Source organism: Myxocyprinus asiaticus, chromosome 43, assembly GCF_019703515.2.
Source record: "Myxocyprinus asiaticus isolate MX2 ecotype Aquarium Trade chromosome 43, UBuf_Myxa_2, whole genome shotgun sequence".
Lineage (NCBI taxonomy): Eukaryota > Metazoa > Chordata > Actinopteri > Cypriniformes > Catostomidae > Myxocyprinus > Myxocyprinus asiaticus.
Window position 1 is genome coordinate 21,872,454 of NC_059386.1, and position 17,863 is coordinate 21,890,316.

The window sequence follows — 17,863 nt, forward strand, 5'->3', positions numbered from 1 at the left end:
AGCTACTGTCATCATCCACCAAATTTAGCTAACACCAACACAGGCTATCATATAAATGCAGTCAATGTATCATGCAAAGAAAAGTGATTACTTCAAACTACAGTCTCGCATAGTCAGACCTATATCCACACTTTGTTTTAGCCCTGTTCCAGCACTGGAGAGTCAAATATAATATACAGTCTCAAAGTTTGTAGTAAAACAATCATAACTGTGTAATTTTAATTACACTACCTCATCTATCAGCATGATCCCAGTGAATCACATTCAGTCTCTTTGTACGTTACGTCATTGTTTTAGTCGATGCTCGCATCCCTATGGAGTGTGTGCGCAATCACGAGCAACAGGTAGCTGGCTGCAGTTCACTTATCGGCCACAGGTGTCATTAATAACAAGGGTTTCTGAATCTTACATACTGCACCTTTAAGATTGGATTAACTTACATGACTTTTCTAATTCTGGAAACCACAACTGTTAAATTCGCTGACATTTCCAGGTCTTCCAAGACTGTGGTAACTCTGAATATATTGTTGCTTGGGCAAACTCAATTCCATCACTTCTTATATTTCTGCTCACCGTTTTTAGCGAGGGGTTAACGAACATTCTCTCTCACCGAGCTGCTTCTGGATATATGAATGACCTAATAAAACAATGTGCAACCTTCTGTCCATCAAACTTTTGGACCCTTGCTTACCTCTGGGTTCCTAAGGGCGGTGTCGAGGGCGAGGCCTGGGCCAAAACCCGTCAGTGACTTGACGTTGGTGGAGATTGGGAGGGGTCTTCTGCACTGGGTGAAGACTGAGAAGGCCAGAGACTTAAGGTGCTGGGCGTAGAGTTGCCTCTCTTCACTCCTCACAGGCTGGAGTAGGTACTGACAGGGGACAATCTAAGAACAAAAGGTGCACTGGTTTAAGAAAACAGTGAACTAATTCCTTTAAATAATCTAGTCTTCACATGTCCTCTGGTATCAAATTAAGAAACACAGAAATTCAGATATCATTATACAATAAGGAAAATACTCTGTCTCTCTAACAAACACATTTTCACACACACTCACTTTCTTTTCTGTTAACCTTGGTCGCTGGTCCATGTGTTTTCCAATACAAACAATGTAGAGATTGACAACTCTACAGTTATTATAAACCAGCTCTTGAGTTCAGTACATAAAGTTAACTGTAATAATCAGAAATGTATTTATTAGCAACATACACTGATGAGCCAAAACATTATGACCACTCACAGTTTTTTGGCCCCAAAGAGTACTTGAACACTTAAGCCACAATTAAAAAATTTAGATTAAAAAAACAAAGGTGCATCTGCAAACAAATGATGCTAGCCCTTTAGATTCTTTAGTCTTTTTCTTAGCCATTTGTCTGCTTGCTTTTAACTAATTGGTCCCAAGGTAATCTGTAATGGATGTATGAAGTCAGGTCCCATCAAGTTCAGACAGGTGTCCTTTCAGAGTAACAACAGGTGCAATTCATCAAATTAACTATGGACATGTTAAACTAACATTTGACAACCAGAAAGTGTCCAAATACTTTTGTCTTAATCCTGAGTGCTAAATCTGTTATATCCTTTGAAACCTAACAAACTCATTTTAGTGAAATATTTAGCTTAAAAAAAAAAAAAGAAAAAAAAGCTTGAGTTCATATATTTTTAAGAGTCCAAATACTTTTTGGTTCATGTTGTGTCACCAACCTGTACAAAGACAGAGTTCCGAATGTGAGCTGGAAGGCCCTGCAGCATCTCCATGTAGCAGCGGAGAAGTCCTAGCGTCCATACGCTTGACTGTGATGTCCCTGGCTCCGCCTCCTCATATGAAAAGGGGTCCACGATGTAGATCATGATGGCAGGTGGGTACGTGATGGCGTGGGAGTCCCCATCTGTGGGAACACCGACCTTTTCTCTTTCCATAGTGCTAATGAAATAGATGAGAAGAAAACGTCAGTTAGGTTTCATCTATGTGCTGGTGGGGTTTTGTTGAGGCATACATGTTAATTTATACTTCTGATATATAAATTAGATTTTTAGAGATTTAGAGCCAGATTCTTGATGTGTCGGAAAATTCAAATGCTTAGTTACATCTCTAATCAATATACAGATAAGATAAATTAAGTTACTTTTGTGGTCTGATATAAATTTTATAGGACATAAACAAGGATAATCCATAAATGGATTTATAATGCTCCTATTAAGACAGGAAAATGCAACCAATATGCTCATTCTGTGTACCTCTCTGGTGGTTCAGACGGCCCCTGAGTCTGGCTGTTGACGGCTGAATTGTCTCCAGAGAGGCTCGAGTTCTGGGTGACAGCCTGCTGGCCCAGAGCCCCAGACTGGGAACTGTTACCTTGGACTCCCATACTTCCAAAGGGAGGGAATGAGCTAGGCTTGGTAGACTGGATGCTGCTGCCCTGAGGGCCTGAGGATGAGGGGGTATTATTGGTGTTGCCTGGCAAGCCTGAGCCACTGTTACTGACAGAACTGCTGTTGTTTAGGGCGGGGCCTCCGGAGGCCATTGAGGTTTGGGAGTTGGAGGAGGTGGAGCCTGAGGATTGTGAGGAAGATGTTTGGGTGGAAGAGGGGGCGGGGCTTGGCTGAACGAGGAGGGAGCTGTCCAATGACTGTGCAGCGAGGTATGGAGCTGAAGAAAGAGATAGAAAAGAACAGAATTGATTAATAAGACAATTACTGCAAGTTTACTGAAACGGTTTATTAATTTCTTGAGAAAGAGACATCTGAGAGAGAGAGTCTGATCTTACCGAGGTCATGTCTGCAGACTTGCGCAAACAGCTTGAGCTTGGCAAACGCATCACTGCTGCCACAAGCCGCTTTAAGGAACCAATCATTGACTGGCTGTTCTGAGAGCTTCATGGCTGCAGCTCCGCCCACCCTGACAATGCCATCAGCATGCACTTTGGAGATTGGTCGATGCTGACCGAGCTTACAAGACTGTTGGGCAGAAACAGAGAGAGAGAGAGAGGGAAACTAATCAGAAAGCAGCCCAGGAAAGTCAGGAAATCAGTCTGATACCATGTGTCTGGAGTAGTAGGGGACATTGAAAACCTAAAACATGAACCTCTCTTACCTCATAGACCGCTGTCAACTCTCTGAAGAAGCTCTTGGCTCCACTGAGAAGAGCATCACTGTCCGGGCAGAGGACCAGATATCCCACGTCTCTCTGGGAGCCGAAGGGATCCAGCAGTAGCTTTTCCCAGTACGGTAGGCCAAAGGGAGAAAGTACCACAAAGTCATACTCATACCCAACCAGAAAGGTAGGAATGGGCAGAGGCTCTGGAGACTCATCAGTGCCTGGACGGAAAAAAAACAAAGTAAGCATGGGGTGAGAGAGAAGGCCTACACAAGCAGAGTCTAAAAACCCCTAAAACCATGAGGGGCTTCGTAGCATTTTGAGTGCACTTGCTCACCATAAGACCCTCTTCCAGCCATCTTGTGAAACTGCTGCCATGTGAGAGGCCCTTGGACACCCCAGGAGCGAACTGTCCTCTTCTTCTGGATGGCATCTTGCAGAACAGGCTGGAGAGAGAGGAGAACTCTCAACACATCCTGAGAGCACAGTCCACTCACATCCACCGCTGCAGAGAGAGAGAGCGGGAGTAGTGTTTAGAATAGAAGATATAAGTAGAACATATTAGGGCTCCAGACTAAAAAATGACTTAGGAGCCATTGGCTACTTACCTGAAACCTTAAGGAGCCAAATGGCTGTTTTTGGTCACCAAATCATATAATTGCTCAATTTAGATTGTTGTTCAGAAACAAGATAGGAAGTAGAAGAAAAGGAAGACAGCTGATAACCCATTAATCGGAGGTTTAATAAACAGTATATACACCAATCAGCCACAACATTACAACCACCTGCCTAATATTGTGTAGGTTCCCCTCGTGCCGCCAAAAGAGCACCAACCCGCATCTCAGAATAGCATTCTGAGATGATATGCTTCTCACCACAATTCTAGAGACTGTTGTGTGTGAAAATCCCAGGAGATCAGCAGTTACAGAAATACTCAAAATACCAGCCCATCTGGCACCAACATTCATGCCACGATGAGATCAAATTTTTTCCCCAACTGAAGCTCCTGACCAGTATCTGCATGATTTTATACACTGCACTGCTGCCAAACAATTGGCTGATTAGATAATCGTATGGATGATTGTTGGTGCCAGACTGGCTGATCAGTGTGGTTGAGAAGATACGTTCATCAATGTTCACACCCCTTTCATAATTTATACAAATATAAGAGATAAAACGGTTGTGCGGGGCTTTTAATTATAAAGAAGTCCAAAATACACATGGGACTCTTTTCTATTTTGAAATGTCTGCGCTCCCAGTTGTGAACACACTGGCGGATGATTCGCTGAGAAAGTGACACTGATTCAAATTCGTGAACAAGACCCAGCTCAAAAGAGTCATTTGGTCACGATTCTCTCACGCTGGGTTTGATGTTGTGTGCGGTGCAGCGAGCTCATCATAACAGAATGGGTGAAAAGCGGGTGCGCGCTCTAAAGATGTATTCAATAACTCACAAGATGATTTCTGACGAAACCGCATATGAACGCACACAACCCGACTGTCATCAATGGCGACTAGATTTTAAATGATTGTCGCAATCAATTATTTTTGGTCGCATTTGTGACTATTTTAATCGCAGTCTGGAGCCCTGCATATGTAAGATATGGTCAACACTCTTAAACAAAAATTGTAAATCTATTATGGAAAAATAAGTATTGCTGTACAAATAAAACTGAATTAAATTTTAAAAGGTACAACTGTAATGTGCACTCCCTAAGCGCTGTGAATACAGACAATATATACTAACGTAAAGGAATTTTCAGGAATTTTTATTTTTGTGAATTTCACACAAAGTAAGTCTATAAGGCAACAGCAAAACAGTTATCGCCTTATATTCCTACTGTAAGTGTGCTTATGTCTTTGTTTTTCACAAACTTTAAAATGAAACCAGAACATTCCTTTAAGTTTAAAATGGCCATTTCTCTTTCAGTTAAGTGTGATGTGAATGTCTTCCTGCATTTTTCCAGCCAAATAATGGATGATGGTTTTTATTGTACATGGAAATGATGTGTGAACAAACGGCATACATTTTGTAATCACTCACCGCTGTGTTTGGCCCAATGGTGCAAACACGTGCTCTTCACCAGAGTTTCATCCACCTTCCCACCAGACATGTTGTCCATGAACTGTCGCCCGTGTTCTAGAGCCAGGTAGCAGTCATTGTGGAAGTCCGTTTCCTCCACACGCACACAGGGTGGTACAGTGGTGCCCCCTGGCCCTTGAGAAGATAGTCCTTCGGGGTCCAACGGCTGGATGGGGGAGAAAGGATTAGTGCACTGATCCTGAAGGAGCGCGATAAGCTCGTCCGGGATTTGATCTTTGCCTCCCCCTCCAGTCTTTTCCAGCGACATGCTCCGTAACGTCTCAAAGCGCTTCTCTGCCTCCTGGCTCACGTCTGAACCCCGGCCGATGATATCCAGCTCGTCCTCCAAGAAGAGGCCAGAGCCATTGCCATAGCGACGGTTGACGACGGCGCTGAAGCCGCACCCACAAGGATACTGGGCTTCCATGTTGGGGTCGTTGATGTAAACACCCACATCTGCGCCTTTGATGTTCATGTTGCAGACGCAGATGCAGCAGCTGTCGAAGTTGCAGTCTTTGAATAGGTTCATGACAGATTCCGACAAGATAAGGTTGACGTACAGGCTGTGGGCTTCAGGGATAGAGGGGACCGTCGCAGGCTCCACCGAGTTGAGCGGCCTGCAGGTGGAAGGTGTAGAGGCCGGTGAGTACAGGTCTGAGTTCTCATATTTCAGGGATCCTTGTACGCTAGCGGGGCCTCTGGGGGTTCGGGGTGTCCGTGGGGTACGAGGGGTGGGAGCTGAGAAACGGGGCGTTGCAGGGGACGGGAGGATACTAGTGCCCCCATTGCTGGGTGGGGCGCTGCTGGATAAGAACGGCGTGTGGGTTTGAGGGGTGTATGTCTGAATATACTCTTGTTCCATAGCACTGTTTTCACTAGAGTGCAAGAAAGAAAAAAAGAGACAGAAAGGTAGGTTAATTCTTGAGCCATCTGATAAACCTGCAAGAAACTGACCCGTCACCAAACCCCGCCTTAAGAGTTTCTGACCAATTCTATCTTAGCAACTGTTGCAGTCTGCCATTTCTCTGACAAGCGCTTGCTTTATTCCAACGAGAGTCTACGGGAGTAATGTGTGTTGAAGTAGTAAAGCAGAATTTTATAGAAATGATCCATTAAAAGTATAAACATTGTTGCCTGGTCACTTGTAATAGTGACCAGAGGTACCTAGAGAGGATACATGCATGCTTTTTTCTTTCTTTAAAAAAAAATCTATAAATAAATCTCGAGAAGAGCATGCTATGGATTAAAGTGTGCCAGCCCTAACAGGATAACCTGTTGCATGGAGAGGGTCTGACTGTCTGTCTCTCTATCTATATATCTGACATAATATCCGTCAATCTTTTTGGAGGGGGTGTGGCACAGTGATAAACAAGGAAAATTTAAAATGGCACTTCATGTCAAAAAGGTTGCAGACCCCTGCTGTGCATCACTTAATTAATATTTTAATGGCTTTGCAATGTAAACATCATAAAGTATGTACAGTTGAAGTCAGAAGTTTACACCTACACCTTTGCCAAATACATTTAAACTCAGTTTTTCACAAATTCTAACATTTAATCGTAGAAAACATTCCATGTCTTAGGTCAGTTAGGATCACTACTTTATTTTAAGAATGTGAAATGCCAGAATAGTAGAGAGAATTATTTATTTCAGCTTTTATCTCTTTCACCACATTCCCAGTGGGTCAGAAGTTTACATACACTTTGTTAGTATTTGGTATCATTGTTGGGATCAGGCATGCGCGAGACTAGTTGACTAAACGATTCTGATGCTGCTAGTCGACACTGGAATTACTAGTCGGTTAATATTTCCCTCCATTAAACTGATCATTTTTACACATTTACGTTTGGCCCTTTTTTTTTTGACAGAGGCTGCGCTTTAATTGCTGTCATATTAATGTTACATATTTTAAAAAGAATAATACAAATATTATTAAAAAAAAGAGGATATCTGGAGCAGATGGAAAGTTTCATTTCACCTCAGGCTGCACGTGTTTCTTCCCTCTCTCGCACGGCACGCGCAGGAAAATGTCCTCTCGCTAGACAAGCAAACTCAGCAAAGTAGTTACGAAATCACTTCGGTGGTGGTGCGGGAATCAGATTTCCAAACATTTGAAAGTCCCTATGGATGTTTTCACATTTGAGTCTTCTTTACATCTGTGCATGCCTGTACGTTATTTTTCCGCTGTGCAGGCTTTTTCAAGCACAGGATAGCAGCCTCTGATGAGTTAAGTCCCGTCTTTAACCGGACCATGTCAACGTGTTAATTTTGCTCATCAAAAAATTTATGCTTTTGAGTAAGTAGCCTTGAAAATGACTGTTTATTTTCAACAAGGTGTCGACTGCTTAATGGGTTAAACTATCCTTTTATTCTGTGTGCACGTCATGTTTAGAATACATTAGGTTTATTGTAGGCTACATCACAGGCCTATTTTTTCTATCCTATGGCTACTTTTTTTCTTTTTTGGCATGCCCAATTCCCAATTCGCTCTAGGTCCTCATGGTGGCGTAGTGACTCGCCTCAATCCATGTGGTGGAGGACGAATCTCAGTTGCCTCCGTGTCTGAGACAGTCAATCCATGCATCTTATCACATGGCTTGTTGAGCGTGTTACCGCGGAGAACTAGTACCTGTGGGGGCTTCACGTTATTCTGCGCGGCATCCACGCACAGCTCACCACGCACCCCACCGAGAGCGAGAACCATATTATAGCGACCACGAGGAGGTTAACCCAACGTGACCCTACCCACCCGTACAACCGGGCCAATTGGTTGCTTAGGAAGCCTAACATGAGTCACTTAGCACGCCCTACTCCAGGTGTGGTAGTTAGCGTCTTTACTTGCTGAGCTACCCAGTGTCATGTTCTATATTTAATGAACAATTATCAATGCAAGGCAAGCATGTTGCAGATAATTGCCCCTTTTCAGTGGAATTTAGCTTCTGATATGGAATAGATTAAGTATATTAAATGGGTCGCATAAACAATTTTTTTTGACTGTTTTCTGAAGGTTGGCTTCGTTTTAGACTAGTCGACTTCAAAATTTCTGTTTAAAAGTCAGTGAAATTAGTCGTTCAGCACATTCCTAGTTGGGATGGTGTTTTTTGGCTTGCAAGCCTCACCTTTGTTCCTCCAAGCATAACAATGGTCATTGTGGCCAAACAGTTCAATTTTTGTTTCATTAGACCAGAGGACATTTCTCCAAAAAGTAAGATCTTTGTCCCCATGTGCACTTGCAAACTGCAGTCTGGCTTTTTTATGGTGGTTTTGGAGCAGTGGCTTCTTCCTCGCTGAGCAGCCTTTCAAGTTATGTTGATATAGGACTTGTTTTACTGTGGGTAAAGATATTTGTCTACCTGTATCTTCCAGCATCTTCACAAGGTCCTTTGCTGTTGTCCTGGGATTGATTTGCACTTTTCGCACCAAACTACGTTCATCTCTAGGAGACAGAATGCATCTCCTTTCTCAGCAGTATGATGGCTGCGTGGTCCCATGGTGTTTGTACTTGCGTACTATTGTTTGTACAGATAAACGTGGTACCTTCAGGTGCTTGGAAATTGCTCCCAAGGATGAACCAGACTCACAGAGGTCTACAGTTTTTTTTTTCTGAGGTCTTGGCTGATTTCTTTTGATTTTCTTCCATGATGTCAAGCAAAGAGGCACTGCGTTTGAAGGTAGGCCTTAAAATACATCCAAAGGTACACCTCTAATCAGAATCTAATCGGCTAATTGTCTAAAGGCTTGACATCATTTTCTGGAATTTTTCAAGCTGCTTAAAGACACAGTTAACTTAGTGTATGTAAACTTCTGACCCACTGGAATTGTGATATAGTCAATTAAAAGTAAAACAATTGGTCTGTAAACTATTGTTGGAAAAATTACTTGGCATGCACAAAGTAGATGTCCTAAACGACTTGCCGAAAATGTAGTTTGCTAATATTAAATCTGTGGAGTGGTTAAAAAATTAGTTTTAATGACTTCATTTACAAGTGTATGTAAACTTCTGACTTCAACTGTACATACATTATTATGGTACAATTCAGATGTTATTATAGGCATAAAATGCAACACTCAATTTTATAAAAATGTAATTGGGGTCCTTGCTCTGTCTCCCTACCCACCAAGGGGTCCTTGGCCTGAAAATGGCTAAAGACCCCCGTATTAGTGGATATAATAGTGAACAGTTATTATGAACTGCAGCACAGTACTGTTATCCTAAGAAAACCTACAGGAGGGAGGGCCAAAGAAACTATTTTTAGACATACGGTCAAACAGGCAGCTGTGCAAGAAATGAAAGCACAGCTTGTGCCACATGGACTGTGTGTGCGTGTTTGAGTGTGAGAATGCCGAGTGTGGCTCCCGGTGGCCTTTAAAAACAGGCAGGCGTGTGAAGGCCCCCCGTTTGAAGACGTGGCCCTCTCCCCCATACTGCTGTGGGCTATAAAGAAAACCTAACCAGCTCATACAGAGCTTTTAGACTGACTTTAACAAACATAGACCTTACGACCAGACTTACCACCCTATCATTGACCAATCCCAGCACAACCCCATCTCCCTAAATTTACCACATTTCACAGAATTCCTAAGAAAATCCAAAATATCATCCAAGAATACAGTGTTCTTTTTGCCACACCACACAGCCCTGAGAAAAATGTAAGAACTGCAATAATAAATTTTATTTGATTATTTTTTTCATCTGCGTTGATATCGCCACGGTATAAAGAGGCAATACATTTCAACAGCATGACTCGAACACTTCAAGCTAACAAAATTAAAGAGTGTAGCTGAAAGTTTACTCTGACAGGTTCATAACATCACACGAAAAAGCAATCCAGACGACCAGATTATGAAAAACACTGTGTGAATACCAATCAGATGTGGCCGTCAAAGCAAACACCAGCTATTCAAATAAACCGGTCGATGAGAAACAGAGAGAGCAGGTTCCGTTTGGACAGTGAAGAAGCTTTGTGTTAAACTGTTCTAAATATAAGAAAATAGAAGGACAGAGGCAGCAGATGGATTTGACAGTCTAATTACCAGAGCGTTAACACCTGTTCTGCGCTTTTATTCTCTATCTGCCATTAGAAAGAACAAGCGGTGTGTGGGTGTAAATATCTGGCTGCATAGAACATGTGACTTGGAGTTAACATGTTTTAAGTGTGCAAATACGAAAGACAAAAAAATTAATTACATTTTGCATATAGAAAATTAAACCAATTTTTAGGACCATTAAAATTTGCATTGTGACATTTTCATGACAATTAGGACACATTCACCACCACCACCTTACCCCACATTGCAAGTAGCCCACTGTAATGCAAAATAAATAATGATATGTAAATTGTAAAGTACTATTGTAATTAAACATGTTATACCTGGTATTATGCTAGTATTTGTTGTATTAAGTTTAATGTTTGCTAATTTTAATAATATTAATAAACATGTTTGCATGTGATGACTTTCATTGATGTAAAATAGTAATGTGAACGAGATTTTCACACATTAAAGAAATTTGAATTTGTGGGGTAAATGTGTTTGATTTTGGGTTGAAATCAGATGCCGGCATTTCTTTGTGAGATTCAGCCCCTTAGTGCATGCAAAATGTGTGTGTGTTTGTGTGTGTAGATATACATAATGGCTGCGGTTGCTGGCTCTGATGTGTTGGGAACTCACCCGTCCTTGCTAAAGATGGTCATAGGAGGTACTGAATTGAGTAGCTCCAGTTTTCCCACTGTCCAGCTGGGCCTGTACATACATTCGTCAGGCAGTTTGATAGAAGGCAGGCACTGACTGGGCAGAGATTTCAGGGGGGCAAACATGGAACAGCCCACAAATGGCTGACACAATTCCGGCTTGTATACAAATGAGAAGTCCTGAAGACAGAAAGAAAGAGAAACACATAATTTGCACGGGTGTCAGTCCATTTCCAACATCAAGTTGGCATGTTGACTCACAGAGGAAGCACTTAAATCAATACACACTTTATTTGCAACACAATAGATCTTAGATTATCCACGTCCCACAAAAATTCCTTTGGTGAGGTGAGCCAGGACAAAACCATAACACACTATCACTACATGTCCTACATTTATTTACATTTATTCTTTTAGCAGGCACTTTTATCCAAAGCGACAAATGAAGAACACAACATCACAATGACATTTTGTCAGTCACTAAAATTCTTTGCTGCAAACAGCTGTATATTAAACATTAAATTAATTCCGACTGCCTGAAATTTGTATGAATTCCGCAGCATTTCCTTTTCAGAGAGGAAAAATTGCTTGATGCTGTTTGCGTTATGCATGGTTAGGACATGGTGTAGCAGTTAAACTAGTCTCACCTTGATTTCAGAAGGTTTGGGGCTACAGAAACTCTCCTCTACCTCGATCTTAAACTGGCCTCCAAGAACAGAGGGGCCGTCCAGTGTGTTGAGGCCAGAGCCTGGCTCCATGCAGCCATACTCTTTACTGCCCATGTTCATGGGGGAGTAACCCATGATGTGCTGCTCCAGAGAGGGAGGTGTAGGGAACATCTGGTGCAGATCGGCCGTGCCTGAGGGAGAGATGGGGAGAGTAAAAGATGATATGAAGGGACAAGGAAGTGACAGTGATACAGTACATGCATGAAAGACGTGTTGCCATGTTTGTAATAACCTCAAACCCAAAATATGGGTAGTTGACAAAAAATGTGACCATGTATATCTTTAGTCCTGTAACTGGCCAGCATTTCACCAGGTTTAAATACCTTCATTTTAAATGGTTCTGAGATATGACTAATTAAATGGTAAAAAGTACAAATATCGCATGTTGTCTCTCCATTAAGTCATAAAAGCTGCATGCTTTAAATTAAATTTAAACAACACTGGACGTCAACTTCTTTGAGTTATTTAATGTGAACTATCCATATATAGTAAATCTGGACTGAGCACAGCATGCTTGACTAAAAGCATTGTAAAGTTTGTCAGAGTGGCCAGCAGAGGGCAGTAAACAGGGTTTGAGTGACAAAGTAAATGTTTATATTTATAGATGGAGACGGCTGTGCTCACTTATACAGGAGACAGGGTCCAGTGTGGCTGGCTTTGATTCTTTGCTGCCAAACTTCTCATCTGCTCCATTTACAGCTCTTCGTGCTCCAGGCTGTGGAGAGAGAAATAATTTAGAAAGAAAAATCTAGACTATGACTTCATAAAAAGAACATTTTCCTACAGAAAATACATTTCCGTTACAACCTACACTTCTTTTCCAATAGCAAAGGTAATTTTACCAGCAATTATTTTTAGGGTATATTGATTGTATTCATCATGAATAATTATCTCTTTATTGTATGTGGCCATCATCTCTGAGCCTTCATGTCAGACTGTATTAATATAAACTCAGATGGTTTGGCAAAATTCCACAGTGAAATAAAGCCATTGGAGTAAGGTGGAGCTTGATACTGACTGTTTGCTCGTCCTCATCCGAGTTAAATAGGTTGTCAAGGTCTTTGATGGAGACTGCCAGGTCTGAATCATGTATGAGACTGGTAGAAGCAGCCCGGTTATGAGCTGCAGCCTGCTGAGCATCTGAGAGCAAGAGAGAGAGAGAGAACTTAGCACACTGTTCCCCAGCTTTATCTAGCATAACCACAGCCTATAGTGAGACCACATCAGGATGAGCGCTTTCCCTCAGTCAGTGAACACATTTAACCTTTATGGGCAACAATACACTAAACTGACCCAGGCTGTCAAAGGGGAGACTAATTCAAATAAAATGAACAGACTCAGGGTTACAGAGGGGTTCACGGGAGAGTCACTGAGATTACTGGAGTGGAAAAAGAGGTACAATCCTTACCATCAGATAGAGTAGCACTGCCGTCTTCTCCCTGTGAGAGAGTGAAAGGAAATAGGAAATGATTACGAAATGTAAAGGACTGACAGACCCTTCATATAACAGATATGCACAGATCATGCAACACAGATCTGTAAAGTTCAAAATTTACTTCAATGGCAGATTAATTTACCGGCTATTGAAAGTTAAGTCTCGTTAAAAAAAAAAAAAAAAAAAAATTGTTTTATGTGGGTATATAAATGCTAATCATCTTCATATTTTTTGGAGTTGCACTGAAATCCAATCTTTTTGGTAGAATGTTCATAAAGTTATAGAAAGAGTACTGGATCTTAAAATTCATAATTTGAGGTATTTATGTGGGCTCAATGCCCCCAAATATTGTGTCAAATGGTCATACATATCTATTTAGAATAATGTTAGCTGCATCTTAAATTATTTTTATTTATTTTTTTACCAAGAAATGGTTACCGTCTAAGACACCAACCATGCAATAATTTGTACAAGTTATGAATTATATTTTTGTAAATAATTTTGAGCAATACTGGTCAAGATGGACTGAATATATTACTCAATGATTTGCTTTCTTTTTTTTAAATAGTGTGAAATTTTCATCTCTCTAATAAGTTTTTATAGATGTTTTCTTTATATTGTCTTATGTATATATATATACAGTACTGTGCAAAACTATTAGGCACATAAAATGTTTCCCAAAAACTTTTGTCTTAAGATGGTTATTTATATCTGCTACTTTAGTGTGTCAATAGGACACATACATTTTATATTCCCAAACATTCCTTTTGCAAATAGAATAGAACAGAAGAACAGGGAGCCCTGCAACAGATGGCAAGTCCCTTACAGAGCCCCCCACTGAACATCGAGTCAGTCTGGGATTACACAAAAAGACAGAAGTAATTGAGACAGCCTAAATAAATAGAAGAACTGTGGCGAATTCTCCAAGAAGCTTGGATCATCCTATCTGCCAACAACCAAGAAAAACTGTGTCCAGGTGTAAGCAGGAGAATTGGTGCTGTTTTGAAGGCAAAAGTGTTCACACCAAATATTGATTTAGCTCTTTTTCTGTTTACTGGACTTTGTATGACATTAATTGATTAAAGAAAATTATTTATCTTCACAAGAAATCCTCACTTTGAAAGTTTTTCACAAGTGCCTAAAACTTTTGCACAGTACTGTAAATATATATATTTCAGTTTTTCTATTTTGTGTATAATTTTGGTTTGTTTGATCAAATTAATGGAAAAGCTATGACATATAAGAAGTTATGTTCTATTTATTGTATGTGCAAGCATGTTATTTGACTTTTCCGAACAATAATAAAAAGTAGCAAAATAAATAAATAACAAAACTGTTTTGTTTTTTTATTTGTCTACTAACAACATCCAACAGTGTATGTACATTAATCACAGGAAATTTGTAATTTTTTCTAAAAAATCGTGAACATACCCACCACATCTAAAATTTTGTACTGAGTTTAAAAGAATTCCGTGGTGGAAAAGACAGTGAAGGAAAAGACACTTGAATGTTTTTGGAATAAAATGGTCTACTGTCTTGCTAAGGTCAATTTCATAGCTAACATTTTATGTATCCTAAATACACATACAGTTGAAGTCAGAAGTTTACATACACCTTAACCAAATACATTTAAACTCAGTTTTTCACAATTCCTGACATATAATCACAGAAAACATTCCCTGTCTTAGGTCAGTTAGGATCACTACTTTATTTTAAGAATGTGAAATGTCAGAATAATAGTAGAGAGAATGATTTATGTCAGCTTTTATTTCTTTCATCACACTCCCAGTGAGACAGAAGTTTACATACACTTTTTTAGTATTTGGTAGCATTGCCTTTAAATTGTTTAACTTGGGTCAAACATTTTGGGTAGCCTTCCACAAGCTTCTCACAATAAGTTGCTGGAATTTTGGCCCATTCCTCCAGACAGAGCTGGTGTAACTGAGTCAGGTTTGTAGGCCTCCTTGCTTGCACACGCTTTTTCAGTTCTGCCCACAAATGTTCTATCGGATTGAGGTCAGGGCTTTGTGATGGCCACTCCAATACCTTGACTTTGCTATCCTTAAGCCATTTTGCCACAACTTTGGAGGTATGCTTGGGGTCATTGTCCATTTGAAAGACCCATTTGTGACTGAGCTTTAACTTTCTGGCTGATGTCTTGAGATTTTGCTTATATTTAATAATATATTCACATAAATTTCCTTCCTCATGATGCCATCTATTTTGTGAAGTGCACCAGTCCCTCCTGCAGCAAAGCACCCCCACAACATGATGCTGCCACCCCCATGTTTCACGGTTGGGATGGTGTTCTTCGGCTTGCAAGCCTCACCCTTTTTCCTCCAAACATAACGATGGTCATTATGGCCAAACAGTTCAATTTTTGTTTTATCAGACCAGAGGACATTTCTCCAAAAAGTAAGATCTTTGTCCCCATGTGCATTTGCTAACTGTAGTCTGGCTTTTTTATGGCGGTTTTAGAGCAGTGGCTTCTTCCGTGCTGAGCAGCCTTTCAGGTTATGTCGATATAGGATCGTTTTACTGTGGATATAGATACCTGTCTACCTGTTTCCACCAGCATCTTCACATGGTCTTTTGCTGTATTTCTGGGATTGATTTGCACTTTTCGCACCAAACTACGTTCATCTCTAGGAGACAGAATACGTCTCCTTCCTGAGCTGTACGATGGCTGTTTAGTCCCATGGTGTTTAGACTTGCATACTATTGTTTGTATAGATGAATGATGTACCTTCAAGCATTTGGAAACTGCTCCCAAGGATGAACCAGACTTCTGGAGGTCACAATTTTTGTTCTGAAGCCTTGGCTGATTTCTTTTGATTTTCCCATGATGTCAAGCAAAGAGGCACTGAATTTGAAGGTAGGCCTTAAAATTCATCCACAGGTACACCTCCAATTCAGCACACCTCCTATCAGAAGATAAATGACCAATTGTCTAAAGGCTTGACATAATTTTCTGGAATTTTCCAAGCTTCTTAAAGGCACAGTTAACTTAGTGTATGTAAACTTCTGACCCACTGGAATTGTGATGCAGTCAATTAAAAGTGAAACAATCTGTGTGTAAACAATTGTTGGAAAAATTACTCATGTCATGCACAAAGTAGATGTCCTAAACGACTTGCCAAAACTATAGTTTGCTAATATTAAATCTGTGGAGTGGTTAAAAATTAGTTTTAATGACTTCAACCTAACTTCTGACTTCAACTGTAATTTAATAATATTTTCACACTTTTTGCATAAGTTGGCAAAACTACAGATTGATGGAAAAATATTCTGCTCACAAGTTACACTTACCTTGAATATTCTTTTTTTTTTTTTTTTAAATCACTCTCATTTTATGTCAAACATGCTCTTTATTGACACTTTTGTTGACTTGCTTCACAAGTAAACTTTATAAGGGGCAAAAAAATTTGGTAATTTTGAAAAATGTATAGAAATAATTTTCACACAATTAATATTTAAATAGTTTATTTCACTCTTTTGTTTAGATTATCATAGTTTTAAACATTTAATATTTTTCATTTTTTACTTGTATTTTCATAGTATAATATGGAAAGTCTGGGTCTAAGACAAGGCTGAAACAGTAAAATCTGTTCATAAAAGGAATATGAAAAGTACGGAAAAAGGCCTGGTAAAATGTTTCCAATCGAGTTAAATGAGACCTTCATATAACAAAAAGAAAAATTTTGAAATCTGTTCATTTTAATAAAACTCAACTCATGGGACATGAAATTGCCCTAAGATGAAGAAACACCCATACATTTAGTTGTTCCTGTGACAAAGGAAATACTTAGCATTATCGTATATTATCCAGTCACTTTAAAACTGTCAACATCTATCATGATTTTGTTCCTTGGTAGATAAACACCAGGAATGTGTCACCACTTGTGTCACCACATAAAGGATTTTTTTCTTTTTTTGCGAGGGTCAGGGTCACACAGGTTAATTAGGATAGATTTGAAAACGGCGTTTACGTTTTTGAAACGCTCTCCATCCACTACTGTTTTCAAGCATTTTCCATAAGTTGCTCATCCACAATAAACTGTATGAAAACTCTTAAATCCCCTTACTGTGCATGGGGAAAAAATTGCCGTTCCATGTACAGTCTGAAATGCAACTGTCCTAGTGTTCCGTCACCGGACAGCAATTCTGAGTAAACTTCCTGTCGCCTTTGAAGGAATGCAATGTGAAGGCTGTACAGTAACATTTATCTTTACCAATGCAATCAAAGTGGGTAGCAGGCACAAAAATGCTGCTACAGTCAAATGACAACAAATACGTCATCGTTTTCAGATATCTCCATTTTCCCTGTCCACACTACAACGCAAAGACGGCATTTTAAAATGTATCCACTTGGGAGAGCATTTTCGAAAAGCTCAAATACGCAGTCTCGGTGAAGACGGAACACCAAAACAAAGAGAAAAAGATGAGCTTATGTATTAGAGTGGACATGTGGCCTCTGACTGTCATTCATACTACTTAAACTAGGTATTATGCTGCAATATTCCATTTTGTTTAGCCTACTCGCCATAGCCATATTTTTCTTGCCTTTAGCAGATTGGAGAGTGTTTTGGACCTTGTAGTTATGCACTGAAGGTCATTTTGGATTACAAATCTTCTGTAATTACATAAAGCTTACCGGGAAAACCAAAACATTCACTCCTCAACATCTAAGAATTACGCACACACCGATTAACTTCACAACATGTCCATACCCGAAAACACAAAATGAAAACAGCCAAGAGTGTATTGGTAAATGATCACTCAGAAGCTGCCAACCAATCAGAAAATGAGAGTGAAATAAAAGAGAGAGAGTGAAAG

At 40.1% G+C, this 17,863-nt stretch overlaps 1 protein-coding gene across 3 annotated transcripts in view; it reads right to left on the reverse strand.

The window, feature by feature from the left end:
- Nucleotides 1–17,863, reverse strand: part of med13a (mediator complex subunit 13a) — a 122,203-nt gene that overhangs the window by 14,710 nt on the left and 89,630 nt on the right. For all 3 annotated transcript variants that reach the window (XM_051685983.1, XM_051685981.1, XM_051685984.1), the window contains 12 exons: nt 13,001–13,031; nt 12,611–12,732; nt 12,217–12,307; nt 11,512–11,723; nt 10,845–11,044; nt 5,136–6,049; nt 3,429–3,596; nt 3,089–3,312; nt 2,763–2,952; nt 2,233–2,644; nt 1,699–1,918; nt 692–883 (listed from right to left, as the gene is read on the reverse strand). In XM_051685983.1, the coding sequence (XP_051541943.1) occupies nt 692–883; nt 1,699–1,918; nt 2,233–2,644; nt 2,763–2,952; nt 3,089–3,312; nt 3,429–3,596; nt 5,136–6,049; nt 10,845–11,044; nt 11,512–11,723; nt 12,217–12,307; nt 12,611–12,732; nt 13,001–13,031 (2,976 nt within the window). The remainder of the gene's footprint in view (nt 1–691; nt 884–1,698; nt 1,919–2,232; nt 2,645–2,762; nt 2,953–3,088; nt 3,313–3,428; nt 3,597–5,135; nt 6,050–10,844; nt 11,045–11,511; nt 11,724–12,216; nt 12,308–12,610; nt 12,733–13,000; nt 13,032–17,863) is intronic.